The following is a 12,967-nucleotide window of genomic DNA, read 5'->3' as shown; positions in this document are numbered from 1 at the left end:
AAGCAGCTGGGGGTCACAAAGCCATAAAAAACGGGGAGGGGGGGGGTGGGGGGTGGGTTGGGAAGCCGGAGAGGAGAGGGAGAGACTAGTACGGTTGGTAGTACGGTGCCCGTACTCTGCAATAGAACAGAAAGAGGAAGAAGACTGGAGCAGATATTACGGAGAAGAGTTTAGAGTCAAAGAAAGAGGGAGAGGGACGAGGAGTAGTCGAGTACCAAGGCACCAGGGAAGGGCTGGGGCGGTGTGTACAGTATCAGACATAGTTCGTATATACTGTGAGACGGAAGGCGATGGAATGTCGAAAAGGCGGATCCTGGCGGAGAAGAGCGAGCAAGAAGAAGCAAAGGTCAAGATGGCAGAGAAGACCGAAGCGGTGGGTGATGGATGGCGTTGGGTGATGGTGTACAGTGCGAAGCTAACCCGAGACCTCGCTGCTGCCTGGAGTCCGTATACCGGGCCCAGCCAATGATGGATGAGAGGTGAGAGAGTACCTGTGGGGAACGGCTCTCCCAACGACCTGTGAGGGTCGGCTCGGCCCCGCCGGCAAGGTGAGTTTTAGGGAGCGCAGGGGCACCCACTGGGGGCGGGGGGGGGGAGCACCGAGGGCGCTGTAGGTGCGAACATTGTACGGACTAACCTGTACGGGTACTGATACCCCCCGTAACCGGTACACCGGTAGATGCTGATTGCAGGTCTGAACAGCGGCTGCCGGGCGGTTGGTTAGTGGGCTGGGACTGCCAGTGCTGGCGATGAAAGACGGAAGCTGTGGCGCCCGCCGTCGGCGGCATTCCTTATTAATATCAGTACGGGGTATCATATCGGAAATGCTCTGTAATCTGTACTGATTAATCTGATTACACATGTACATGTCCATCCTTGACATCATCCTCTCTTCCGTCTCTCTTCCGTCTCGCTCACGAGGGCCACCATGACATCTCACGGACATCATATCTCATCGACAGGCGGATGCCGTGCCCGTACACATGTAGATACTTGGATGGTAGGAATAGCCACTGGCAGCACCCTACGTGGAAGGGCAAGACGGACGGACAGACACGTTTTGCATGTGCGTCGTGACTCGACCAGCCATGTCTGCGATGCGACATTCGGCCATTTCCCTTTCCAAGCTCGTCTACAGAGTCATGATGAATGATGATAGTACGATGCATGTACGAGTACCCGCAACCTGTACAGATTACGTACGGGTACCTTTTCCACCCCCCGTGCGCTCCGACGGCCACCGCAACTCGATCATTATCCACCCTGTTCAGAGTAGGAGTGGTAGTAGTGATACGGAGCACAGATTGCATACATGTACGGGTTATTCTCAGATCAGCAAAAACTGTCGGGTGCAGTAACCAGCACTCTTCCACGACCCAATGCTCCCCGCCTTCTCTGACCACGGTGATCGAGGACGATACCACCAAAGAAGTCCTCACTGCCACCCGCCCCCTTACGGAGTAATATTACACGTAAGCATGTGATGACTGATGGGGACCGTGGTCCAAACATGAGAGGACACATGACGGCCAACCATCAGTTTACGTGCCGTGCCGCCTCGACGCTAGATCTACGAGTAACCCTGCATCGTCAGACGTCGAGTATCATTCAGCCTGTACGGACTGTATACAGATCTGCATACGAACGCGATGATGCGCCCGTGTGAGGAAGCCCTCGGTCAGGGCCCAAGCACAGACTTCAGCCCTATTGATCCATCCGGACCATCTCCCCCCCCCCCCTCTTTAACTTGCGCGTTATCCCGCGTATCGTCTCTGATCATTGCCAAGGTGACAGAGTAGATAGGTACTCATGTCTTGTACCGGTTCGGAATGTAGGAGCCTAAAAAAAAATGTTGCGGTTCAATTGTGGAAGCCTGCAAGGCACCCTTTTTTTCCAAATATATATATATAATAATTTAAAATCGAATAAAAATTTAATAAAACATCTCTACTTCTGAGGCCATCATCAGAATTCGGCAGCCTGGAATAGAATCCATCCCTTCTTCTAGCATTTTTATCCGCAGCAGGACAGGCTCTCTCCCCTTGTGACATTCCCCATCATAGCCTGAGTTCGATCTCAGTTCCCCGAGTACCTGTCCACGATAGATACCTATCGCATTCTTCTTTTCTTTCCCTAGGAATATCCATCCATCGATGCCGTCAACCAGCTTCGTCACGTGTCGGAACGATACAGCTTACCCTGCATCCATCATCATCCCCCCCCCCCCTCCTTCATTGACTTGTTCTCCTATCAGGCACGGGTCGCCGTGGAATCATGTGACGCGATCCTGCACGTCGCATGGGAGGACCGCTGGTATCGTTCTCGTCCGTCTCCATCTTCTGCCTCCGTCCCGTCAGCCTTCGTTGTCCTTGTTCCCTCTGTCCCATCGGTCGGCCGAGATCAACGACCTGATCTCCCTGTCCGGCTCCCGTCTCCGTCGGCTGGCGACCGTCTCCTCCTCTGCTTTGACCGACTGGTCGTATGGCGTACGATTCCCTGACATGATCCGGGATGCCGTCGTCGACCGGCTGTGTGTTGTCCTGACGTCTGTCGTCCTGGCCATCACCACCTTGCATGTGTCCCTATCCTCTCTCTCGTCAGCCTTGGTTCCCTTCCTCCTTCCCCCCACCCCTCTCGATCGTCCCCGACGTTTGATGGCAGCATATCCAGCATGCAGATGCCATGTCTCCCTTACAGTTTCTTGACCGTGAGGTGGTGGCGGTGCACCCCCATCATCTTCCTCGTCCCTTCTGCGTCTCCTAAACACCTTTCCGAGAAGTCGCCTGACGACGTGGGATATGATCCACTTCGCCCTGACCTTGTTTCGTGACCAGCGACCCATATCTGCGTCTTCGATCTGCTCGATACTTCAAAACAACCGCTCAATGGATATATATGTCCTTTATCTTGGGCAGAATGTCGACCATGCCCTGAACCGGTAGTCGATATCTCGTAGGAGGCGATGCGGTGACCCCAGGAGAGGGAACCATAGCACTCTCTTTGTTGTTAGAACGACGTCGCTTATTCTTCTATTTTAGGTGACAATACCACGTTTGTTGAGTGAATCGCTTTACTTTGCCCAAGGCACAAAATCCGGGAAACGAGAAAGACGGACAACGCGATATTCAAAGCAAACATGTTACACCGGACGCACAAAAGAGACAACAACAGCAACAGAGAGCCTAGTATCATCGAACCTTTTCATGTATATAATAAGAGGGCGTATGCCACTGGCGCCCTCTCCCCCCCTCCCTCCCTCCTTTTCCCTCTCCTTTGTCCTTCTTTGTTCGTGCCAGAATTCCGGTCCTCTGTATGCCGGTACATACTATTGAACCCATGATACTATTCGACCTCCAACTTGCATCATGTTCTCGATCCCACGGACAAAGGATATCCTCATCATCAGTATATGCACAATGCCTTCACAGAGCCGATGCCCCATGGTACTATCGTATAAATCCACCATGAAGCCTCCGTATCTTCAAGATCATGTCTCCTCTTGTTTTTCTCACACTATCCTCAACAAGCTTCGACGCAGAACAATCCGACTACACGATACATCGCATCCCTCTGCTTCACTCTTCAAATCACCCAATCTCTTCTCCATTCATATAGAACCCCATCAACATGGTCAGCAACGGCAAGTACGCCAGAGGAGACCAGGCCAGCGACGGGGATGATTCCTCCCCGTCTGGACGCATGACCCTCCGAGCTCGGAGTCATCTTCGCAGGCCAGACCGTCTCATCTACACCATCGGTCTTCGTCGTGCTTCCCCTGTTGCTCCAGCTCCTGCCTCAGCCTCAGCCCCGGCCCCTCCTGCCTCCCAATCTTCTTCATCCGGCTCGTCTGGTACCGGGGAAGGGCAGCATCCCTCCAAGCGCCGCAAGGTCGCTCAAGGCACTGCGGCAGAGGTGGGCGTGAACCGCGAAGAAGAGACAGAGGGGGCAGAAGAAGGGGCGCCAGAAGAAGGGAGGGCCGAGATGGAGGAGGAGGACCTGTATTCGGCCATGAGCCCCCGGCCGCCCACTCCTGACAGTGCGGGCCCGGAGGAGGGAGAGGCCCAGGATGGAGAGGCCCAGGATGGAGAGGTTCAGGAAGGAGAGGTCCGGGAGGGAGAGGTAGAGGAGGAGGAGGAGGACATGTACGCGGAGCCAGACACGGCCGTCGCCGACGAGGAGTCCCTTGCGTACATACGCTTCTACTTCGGGCTGGACGAGTCTACCACCCGGGAGGAGGTGCTTCGGTACCTGGAGGCCAACACGTCGATCCTGGCGCACATCGCGCTCGACACGAGGCCCCACAACCTCCGGCACATCCTGGAGCGGTCGCCGCTGCGGATGCGCGTCGGGAGCCGGGCCTACACCGAAAACGGCGAGCTCCTCATCGACAGCATCCGCAACATAGACTGGGGCAGCCGGCTGCTGGACGACTTCGTCGACTCCGTCCGCCGGGGTGGCCGGAGCAGCCTGGACAGGTGGGACAAGAGCCGCCGGGGCCGCGCGAGCCTGGCCGCCGCGCCCCCTACGAGCTCCTCCCTCCAGGCGAGGAGGCGGAACCAGGCCAGCCTCGGCCGCGTCAGGCTCTCCACCAGGATATCCAGCCTCATGAGCCGCAGCGGGACCACGCGCGGGGGCCGGAAGGTGGCCTACCTCCGCTGGCCGGGGTGGCGTGCGCCCACGGAACCTCACCCCGGGGACGGCCTCCCACCCTCCGCCGATCTGGATCCTCCTCGTGTGACCGGACCTGTCCGTCCGGCCGGGAGTGGAGTCTCGGCCGGTCGACCCGTCCCCCCTCCAAGGCCTCCTCGTCCTTCTGGCGCTCCTCGTCGAGCCGGCGCTCCCCTTCCCTGGGCCGGTGCTCCCCCCTCGGCCGTGCCTCGCCCTCCAAGCGGTACTCCACCCCTGCCCGGCCCGCCCAGTCCATCCGGTACACTTCCTCCTCCGACCAGCCCCCCCCGTCCGTCCGGCGGCCTCCGTCAAGCCGGTGGCCCCTCTTCATCTGGGGATCCCCCTCCGATCGGACATCCCCGTCCTTCCGGGCCCCGCACTTCCGGACCTTCTCGTCCGACCTGTCCCCGTCCAGCTGGGCAGCCTTCAGCCGATCCTCTCCCTCCGGTTGCGACTCCCCATCCGTCCGGTCCTCGCCCTCTAACCGGGCCTCCACGCTCGACCGGTCCTCTCCCCTCGGCCGTCGGGACACCTCGTCCAACTGGACCAGGTCCAACCGGCCCTCGCCCTCCCGCTGGGACCCCGCCTTCGACCGGTCCTCCCCCTTCGACCGGGACACCCCGCGGGACCGGATCCCGTCCAGCCGGTCCTCGTCCGAGAGGGCCTGACCCCAAGCCCGATCCTCCCTCTTAGATCATAACTCATCATCTCTTATATATATATGCATATTTACGAGAGAAAACCCCAGATTGTTAGCACAGCCGCGATTTGCTTTTTGATGTGTGTCGGTTCTGCCATCTGCAACTTTGATAGAGTTATGCTGGAAAATTTGTATCACGAGAACATGAACTTTTTTGGAAACTGTGAAAGATCCTGTCCACTAGGATAACGGGGAAAATCTTAATCCATCAATGACTATACCTATACTCCGTCGTTTTTTTTATACATTTGTTCGTCAGGTGTTTTTTAAAGAAAATGTTTACATATAAAGGAAAAACAGGTGTTGGGGAAAAAAGAAGACAAGCGAGAAACCTCCGGAAAAAAATAGCTACCTTCCCCCCTTTTTTTAATAATTGTGTGTGTGTGTGTGTGTGTGCGTATAATCATACCTTTTCTCCAACCCCCTCTCCCCCTTTTCTCTTGTTCAACCGCACTGGAACACAGAGAGGAGGGGGGGGAGGAGGAAAGAATAGAACTTGGAGATGATGGGTCCTCCTCCCCTCTTCTCCGTACCAGGGTAATGGGAGGATACCCTGAGATGTGCTGACATGACTTATTTCGCGAAGTGAAGGTCGTAACCGAGCATCTTCCTCCACTGAATCTGCTCGACAGAGAGACCAGGGTACCCGTACGTCAAGGGCAGGAAGAAGTACCAGCCCACCCAGACGATCGAGACGATGACGATACACGCCGCCCAGGTGCCCGTCATGCTCTGGCCAGCCAGGCGCTCACGGCCGGTCAGATGCCTACGAGGGCCGCGCTCCTTACCGCGGGCGATCTGGGCGTCGAGGGGCTCGGCGCTGAAGATGAACTCTATCAGTCCGCCGGCGACGAGGCACGACGCCACGTGTGCGGGGAGGTAGTGGTGCAGGAAGAGCTGACGGCCCATGAGGTAGAAGGGGAAGTAGTGGGTCAGCCAGGTGAGGAAGAAGAAACCCGTCGAGTTGTACAGGCGAGAGCGGGTGCCTATAATTGTCATCGTTGTCGTCAGTCAACTGCTGCAGCGGTCTGGTCTGGGACGTGGATTGCTCCCAGAGCGGTGGGCGCTACTCACGGTGATCCAGGACATCAACTCCACGACGGAGGGAGACTTGGTCGGCGGCCAGGATGCCGACGTAGACGGCGAGGAGACCGCTGGCGAGCCACCAGCCGAAGGGGTTCCCGACAAAGTAAATCTGCTGGCGCGTCTCGTTCTGCGTCCAGAAGCTGACACCGCGTAGCAGGAAGGGCCACTGGTAGGGGTGGCTCGCGTACGGGTGGCTGCTGGTGAGCTTGCTGTTGTGGTAGAACATGGCGCGCTGGAGCTCGAACCACTTCTGCAGGAAGGGCAGGCTCTTGACCTGGCGCTTGGGCTTGTTGCGGCGGGGGTCCGTCTCCTGGACCGAGGGGATGTCCTCGACCAGCCAGACGTTGGCGCTGGAGCCGACCTGCTTGTTGCCGTTGATCTCCTGCTGCTTGTAACCCCAGTCGGGGAGGGGCTTGGTGTGCGTCCACATGGCCACCTTGCTGGGGTTGTGGATCAGCTTGAAGTGGCTGGCCACCGACTTGAACTCCTGATCCCGCTTAGCGTTCTCGATCCTGATCTCGAAGATGGTGTCGTTCTGGCGGCTGCCGAAGCCCTCGTCGGTCGAGACGGCGGTGAACTCCTGGTTGGTGGGGTAGTAGGGGGAGGCGACGTCGTGCGAGAGGAGGATCTTGTCCGTCACCAGGTGCCTGAGGCGGACGAGGTCAAAGTTCCTGACACTGCGGCTAGCCTCGCCGTCGTCGGTGACGGGGAGGATCTGCCAGTGGTTGTTGGTGTCGTTGAAGGGGTAGCCCGTCACCTGCTGGCCCTGGCTCGAGACACGGCCATCGTCGTAGCGCAGAGGGTACGTGTCCTCGTGGCTGTGGAGGTAGGCCTTGGTCTCCTTGTGACGGATGGTGAGGGTGTCGTAGTACTGGATGTTGAGCGAGTTGGCCGTCATGGCATTGTCGCTCAGCGTCTCCTGGAAGGCGGGGGTCATGAAGTCGTCGCCCGGGCCGGAGCGGGTGAGGATGCTGAAGTGGACCTGGAACCAGAAGAGGTAGAAGAGAAAGGGCATGATGATGAGGCCGAAGGCGCGCGCTGCAAAGTGCTTGGCGACGGTGGGCAGACTCAGGGGGCCGCCGTGCCTCCTGACATCGAGGAGATCCCACAGGTCGATGATGACGGCCGAGCCGACGGTGAAGAAGGCAAAGAGACCGACGTACTTGGTCGACATGTCGCAGGACAGAGCAAAGCCGGTGAGGACGAGCCACTTCCACCACTTGCGGCTGAACGGTTCGTGGCGCAGCTTGTAGAACTTGATGTAGAAGAGGATGCTGCAGACCATGGCGAAGACGAGGGTGGCATCGAGCAGGATCAGACGGGTCTGGCCGATGTGGGCGTTGTCGAGGAGCACCAGACTGGCGGCGATGACGCAGGCAGGGACGGTGTAGCCCGACTCCCACATGATGAGGTACGTCACGGAAACCGTCAGGGCACCGAGGATAGCGGGCAGAGCGCGGAAGGCGACGTAGGGGACCTTGTTCGTGATGTACGAGTCGCCGATGTTGTCGAAGTGGAAGTGGCCATCGTAGCCGACGAGCCAGCCCATGAAGGCAAAGAGGAGCTTGCCCAGGGGAGGGTGGACATCGAAGAAGTATGTCCGTTCCAGGTAGTACGAGGCGAACTAGGATGAGTCGTTCAAGTTAGACAAAGAGGTCGATTCACGATTCACCCACAAACTCAGGTGAGGGGAGTCTCGCAGGAGGAAGAAAGAGAGAAAGAGGGTACCTTGCCAAAGTGAACCTCGTCAAAGACGACCTCGTCGGGGTGGCTGATGCCCCAGAAGCGGGTGAAGAAGGCCAGGAAGGTGATGACGGAAAAGGCGATCTGGTGATCGCGCTCCTTTGCCGCCCTGCCCTCCTTCTGGGCAGCCTTGACCAGCTTGTCGATCTCGGGTTCGTCCGTGTCGAAGGCGCCCTCGGCCGTCTTCTTAGAGGCGACATTCCTCTGCCGAAGACTGCCCTGGGGCGTCTGTCCGCGCGCCATGATGGGTGGGGGAACTATCAGACGCCGCGGATGATGGTCTCTCTCTCCTTCTCCTTCTTCTTTTTTTTTTCCTAATCTAAGAGACGGGTAATGGATGCGTCAGCTCGGGTTCCGTCCCCAGAGACTTGTATGCTGTGTTTCCCGTGCGGATACGACGATGGTCGTCGTAGGATGGGGGTCTGGTAGAGGAAGAGGGACGGCCAGAGAGGTTCGAGCTCCAAACAGGGGTTAAAGTAGGGTGGGAGCTACCTAGAAGAGGAAGCTGCTCAGCAGGAGGAGAGGAGAGGAGAAGGACTTACGATGAATATGGCCTGGCACGGAACGCATGTAAAGAGAAAGAGGAAAGGAGATCAGCGGGAGAGCATAAAGGAACGGAAGAGTGGAACGATGAGAAGAGATGGGGAGAGAAGGAGAATGAAAACAACGGAAGTCTCTGAAAGAGCAGTAATCCATCCGTAGCAAGTTACGAATAGCAAGCAGAGCGTGGAGAACTCCCCAGAAGCGCGTTACGTGTCAATGGCAGTGCAAGTGCACATCGTTCCGGTACGTACCATGTCTGTTGACTTACCCTGTAGGGGATCTGACCATGACGACAGGAATTGAGAATTGGGAATTCCATGTACCTCATGCTAAATGTTTGCAGATAGGATCCTACGGATTCTAGGTAACGGTAAGATAATTATATTTACATACTTCATAGCCACTGGCAAGCACATCCGAGTGTACCAGAACCCCCCATCCATCTCACCCATCGTACGAGTAAAAAAGAAGTAAACCTTTCGAAGCAGCCGCCAAAGTGGGGGGAGGAGGGTGTGGCATCTTCTTGTTCTCCCGCCGATGAACGGAGCTCCTCGAGCGGAGGGAACCCCCCCCCTCCCCTCTTCTAGTTCCGAAATCCAAACCCACCAACGACCTAGACGACCATTTAAGAAGAACCGCCGCCTCTCGCGCTGACCATCTCTCGACCACCTGTTGGGCAAGGACAACCGTAACCGAATCTTCTCTTCCCCTCTGCCCTCTTCTACGGTCTGATCTCACTCACTCACAGCAGAACAACAGGTATGTTGCCGCTTCCACTCCGCACGGCCGCGAGGTCCATCAGCCTCCCGCGAGCTTCTGCTTCTGCCTCTGCTGCTGTCGCTCTCAAGAGGCACCCGTTCACACCCTCTGCAGCTCGACGCTACAGATCCACCACCATGTCCGATCAGACCATTGTCTTCACCAAGGACGCTCCCGCCGCCCTTGGCCCTTACGTACGACCCTCCCCACTCTCCCTCCTGACTCTCTCATCGTCGTCCAATTCAAGAGCTAATTGCACACATCCTCTCACCCCCCCCCAACCAACAGTCCCAGGCCATCAAGACCCCCTTCGCCATCTTTGCCTCTGGTCAGATCCCCCTCACCCCCGAGGGAGCCCTGGTCGAGGGATCCATCGGCGAAAAGACTGCTCAGGCCTGCAAGAACGCCAAGGCTGTCCTCGAGGCTGCGGGCTCCGGTCTGCCCAAGGTTGTCAAGACTACCATTTTCATCTCTGACATGGACCACTTTGCCGTACGCATTCCCAGTATCCCTCCTCCCTCTCCCGTCAGAGATGTGTACTCCGAGGGCCACTTTTCTGGGAACAGAGAGGATGAAGAAGATGTCGCTGACGAGAGAGACCCCCAAAGGACGTCAATACCGAGTACGAGAAGTGGTTCTCCCACAAGCCTGCTCGCAGCTGCGTTGCCGTCAAGACCCTCCCCAAGAATGTCGACGTCGAGATCGAGTGCATTGCTCTTCCCTGACTAGCTCCCGAGCATCCCGCGCAGTCGCAGTCGAGGCTTTAGGTAGTGAGCAGTAGGCCGGACGTACAGAGGAAATCAAACAAGCTCGACTACAACGGTTCGCCATTCGCCCTGTGAGGCCATTCAATGTAGATGTACAATTGTCAACAGAGGAGAAAATGATCAAACTAGCAGTCCATCTAAGGCAAGACCATGCGGCCTGTGCCTGTGCATATCTATATGTGGCAGTAACTAGGCATTCCAGACGATAACCCTGCCATCAACTCCGCTGGCTATACGGCACAACGTCAGTCAGACATGCACGTTTAAGGGAAGGAGAAACACGGGGAGGGGAAGGACTTACAGCTAAACTTGGACACTCCGCTACCAGAAGGTCCAAAGGGACGGATGCGCGTCACGGTGTTCTGGTGAATCGTCTTGAGCTGGGTGTCGTCCTTGGCCTTGCCCTTGAGGTCCATCTGCTTGAACATCTTGAGGGCAGACTCCTCCTTCTGCTCGCCGTCGTCGGCTGCGGGGTTGCGTGTGTCGACGGTGCCGGTGATCTGCCAGCCAGTCTCGCCGCCCCGGAAGCGGAAGGCCTCGCAGTCGTAGCCGGCGGCAATGATCTCGTCCTCGGCCTTCCAGAGGAGCGACTTGAAGGGGAGAAGCTGGGTGGCAATGGTGACGACGGCGCGGGGCGGCTGCTCGGGGGAACTGGGGTAGACGACAGTGATGCTGCTGTCGTGGGCGGCAAAGGCGAGGCTATCACCGCTGGGCGAGAAGGCTACCGAGTGGACCCAGCCGGCCGAGTTGTTGAGGAACTCGCCGCAGACCGTGTTGAAGGGCAGCCTCTCACCCCAGGCCGTGGGCTCGGGGCGCTGGTCGATACCCTTGACGTAGCTCGAGAAGACGCGGGCGTGGGCATCGGTGGAGCCCGCAGCCAGCAGCACGGAGTTGGGGTGCCAGTCGACCGACGTGATGGTGCTGCGGATCGGCTTCTTGAGGTGCTTCGACACCCACCAGTCGTTCTCCTCCTCAAAGTAGCACACGGCGATCAGGCGGTCTCCGGACCCGACGGCGAACTTGGTCTCGTTGGGCGACCAGCGGACGAAGGTGGCGGCGCGGCTGATGCGCAGCAGGACGAGCGTCGGCTTGTAACCCGTGGGCGAGGGCTCCCAGACGAGAGCGTTGCGGTCCTGGGAGCACGAGACGATGCGGCCGCTGTGGGGGGCGATATCGACGCTGGTGACGGTCTTGTCGTGGCCCTTGAGCTCGTCCTGGAGCTTGAAGGTGTTCCCAGCCCGGCCGTACAGCTCGACGGCAGAGTCTCGCGTGACAGCAAGGGTCTGCTGGTCGGCCGAGAAGGAGTGGTCGGCGATGGGGCCGTGAAACAGGTGGTGGACCTCGCTGGCCATTTCGGTCGTCGGTCGACGGGGTATCGTTCTCGTTGGACGACTGGCTTTCTGACTGTATATGCGATAGGAGTAGCTCTCTACCACCGCACTGTTACGGTCAAGGAGGACGGGCGGTCAGAGTTGAAATGGTGATGGATCGTAGATGATGATGCTCTGCTACGAGGAGGGGAGAGAGGTGCTGCGGCTGCTTAGTGGGGAAGGTACCTACCAGGGCCTACCACACCACCAGATGTTACTGCCCAGGCTGGGATTGATTGAACCTTGGAAGCTTGGGCCACCTCCCCCCCCCCCCCCCCCCCCCCCCCCCCCCCCTCAGGCACCCGATATTCCAGTCCACCGAGCGCAGGCAGTGAGCACTGAGCAGTGAGCACTGGCACTGGCTCTCTGCCCGCATTGAGACTAGGAGCAAAAATCGACAACCACGATTCTTCTCCACGTCGGTCAACAACAACCGCCTCCGACTTCATAGCACTGTCCATCCACCACCGCCCGGATCTTACCCCTCCCGTCAACCGATTGCGCGACTCTACATCTACATCGAGGCTTGTAGAGGAGTCCGACCAACGTCCTCACAACGACACGATGGCGGCCACAGCACCTCCTCGCGGGCTCGCCCCCAACGCTTCGTTACCGGCCAAGGTCCAGCCCATCCCGCCCAACCAGACGTGAGTTCCTGTCCTGTCTCCTGCGGCGGGCAGCCGATCTGTCTAACTGACTCTGTATATATATACGACTAGTCTCTACGTGACAAATCTACCGTCATCCAAGATCCAAAAGGCCGACTTGCGAACCGCCCTGTACATGCTCTTCTCGACGTACGGCCCTGTTCTCGATGTCGTCGCGCTCAAGACGATGAAGATGCGCGGCCAGGCACACATCGTCTTTCGGGATATCCAGGCTGCCACGCAGGCTATGAGGTCGCTAGACGGACAGCAGTTCCTCGGCCGTCCACTGGTAAGCCTCTCCAGACCCCGCCTCTATCATGATCTGATCGCCCACTAACGCCAAAATCTTGCCGGCACGCAGAAGATCCAGTACGCCAAGGGCAAGTCGCTCTTCGTCTCCAAACTCGACGGTACCTTCAAGATTCCCAACATGGGAACAGGAGCCGCCGAGGTGGAGCAGACGGAGCTCCAGCAGAGCATCTTCAACGCACCGCCTCCAGGCGCTGCGAAGGCGGCCGGCGGCGGCGGTCTGCCTTCCAAGCCTGCCGCATCTACCGACCAGGCCATGAAGGACTCCGGAGATGATGCTCGTGGTCACAAGAGGACGCGTGACTCCGAGGGGGAGGAGGAGGACAGCGACGGGGATGTGGCCATGGATGAAGACAGCGATGACGAATAGAATCA

The 12,967-nt window shown here is 58.1% G+C and overlaps 5 protein-coding genes across 5 annotated transcripts; 3 read left to right on the top strand and 2 right to left on the bottom strand.

Moving 5' to 3' along the window:
* Nucleotides 1–2,298: 2,298 nt before the first annotated feature.
* GMORB2_6136 (uncharacterized protein) lies at nucleotides 2,299–5,336 on the top strand (the record flags this gene model as incomplete). The annotated part of the gene is made up of 3 exons (XM_035468106.1): nucleotides 2,299–2,352; nucleotides 4,051–4,734; nucleotides 4,800–5,336. 3 exons carry the CDS (start codon nucleotides 2,299–2,301, stop codon nucleotides 5,334–5,336), a joined length of 1,275 nt encoding a protein of 424 aa, XP_035322087.1.
* A 605-nt stretch (nucleotides 5,337–5,941) lies between these two features.
* GMORB2_6135 (dolichyl-phosphate-mannose-protein mannosyltransferase) lies at nucleotides 5,942–8,440 on the bottom strand (the record flags this gene model as incomplete). The annotated part of the gene is made up of 3 exons (XM_035468105.1): nucleotides 5,942–6,354; nucleotides 6,443–8,078; nucleotides 8,183–8,440. The coding sequence occupies 3 exons, from the start codon at nucleotides 8,438–8,440 to the stop codon at nucleotides 5,942–5,944; spliced, it is 2,307 nt and encodes a 768-aa protein (XP_035322086.1).
* A 1,196-nt stretch (nucleotides 8,441–9,636) lies between these two features.
* GMORB2_6134 (2-iminobutanoate/2-iminopropanoate deaminase) lies at nucleotides 9,637–10,224 on the top strand (the record flags this gene model as incomplete). Its single annotated transcript, XM_035468104.1, has 3 exons — nucleotides 9,637–9,693; nucleotides 9,788–9,991; nucleotides 10,108–10,224. The coding sequence occupies 3 exons, from the start codon at nucleotides 9,637–9,639 to the stop codon at nucleotides 10,222–10,224; spliced, it is 378 nt and encodes a 125-aa protein (XP_035322085.1).
* A 231-nt stretch (nucleotides 10,225–10,455) lies between these two features.
* GMORB2_6133 (actin related protein 2/3 complex, subunit 1A/1B) lies at nucleotides 10,456–11,618 on the bottom strand (the record flags this gene model as incomplete). The annotated part of the gene is made up of 2 exons (XM_035468103.1): nucleotides 10,456–10,496; nucleotides 10,568–11,618. The coding sequence occupies 2 exons, from the start codon at nucleotides 11,616–11,618 to the stop codon at nucleotides 10,456–10,458; spliced, it is 1,092 nt and encodes a 363-aa protein (XP_035322084.1).
* A 582-nt stretch (nucleotides 11,619–12,200) lies between these two features.
* On the top strand, nucleotides 12,201–12,962 carry GMORB2_6132 (RNA recognition motif; the record flags this gene model as incomplete). The annotated part of the gene is made up of 3 exons (XM_035468102.1): nucleotides 12,201–12,283; nucleotides 12,356–12,572; nucleotides 12,645–12,962. The coding sequence occupies 3 exons, from the start codon at nucleotides 12,201–12,203 to the stop codon at nucleotides 12,960–12,962; spliced, it is 618 nt and encodes a 205-aa protein (XP_035322083.1).
* Nucleotides 12,963–12,967: the final 5 nt, after the last annotated feature.

This window comes from Geosmithia morbida (assembly GCF_012550715.1).
Source record: "Geosmithia morbida isolate 1262 chromosome Unknown scaffold_5, whole genome shotgun sequence".
Taxonomy (NCBI): domain Eukaryota; kingdom Fungi; phylum Ascomycota; class Sordariomycetes; order Hypocreales; family Bionectriaceae; genus Geosmithia; species Geosmithia morbida.
The sequence above is the reverse complement of the archived record's forward strand: the minus strand, read 5'-3'. Positions and strand labels throughout refer to the sequence as shown.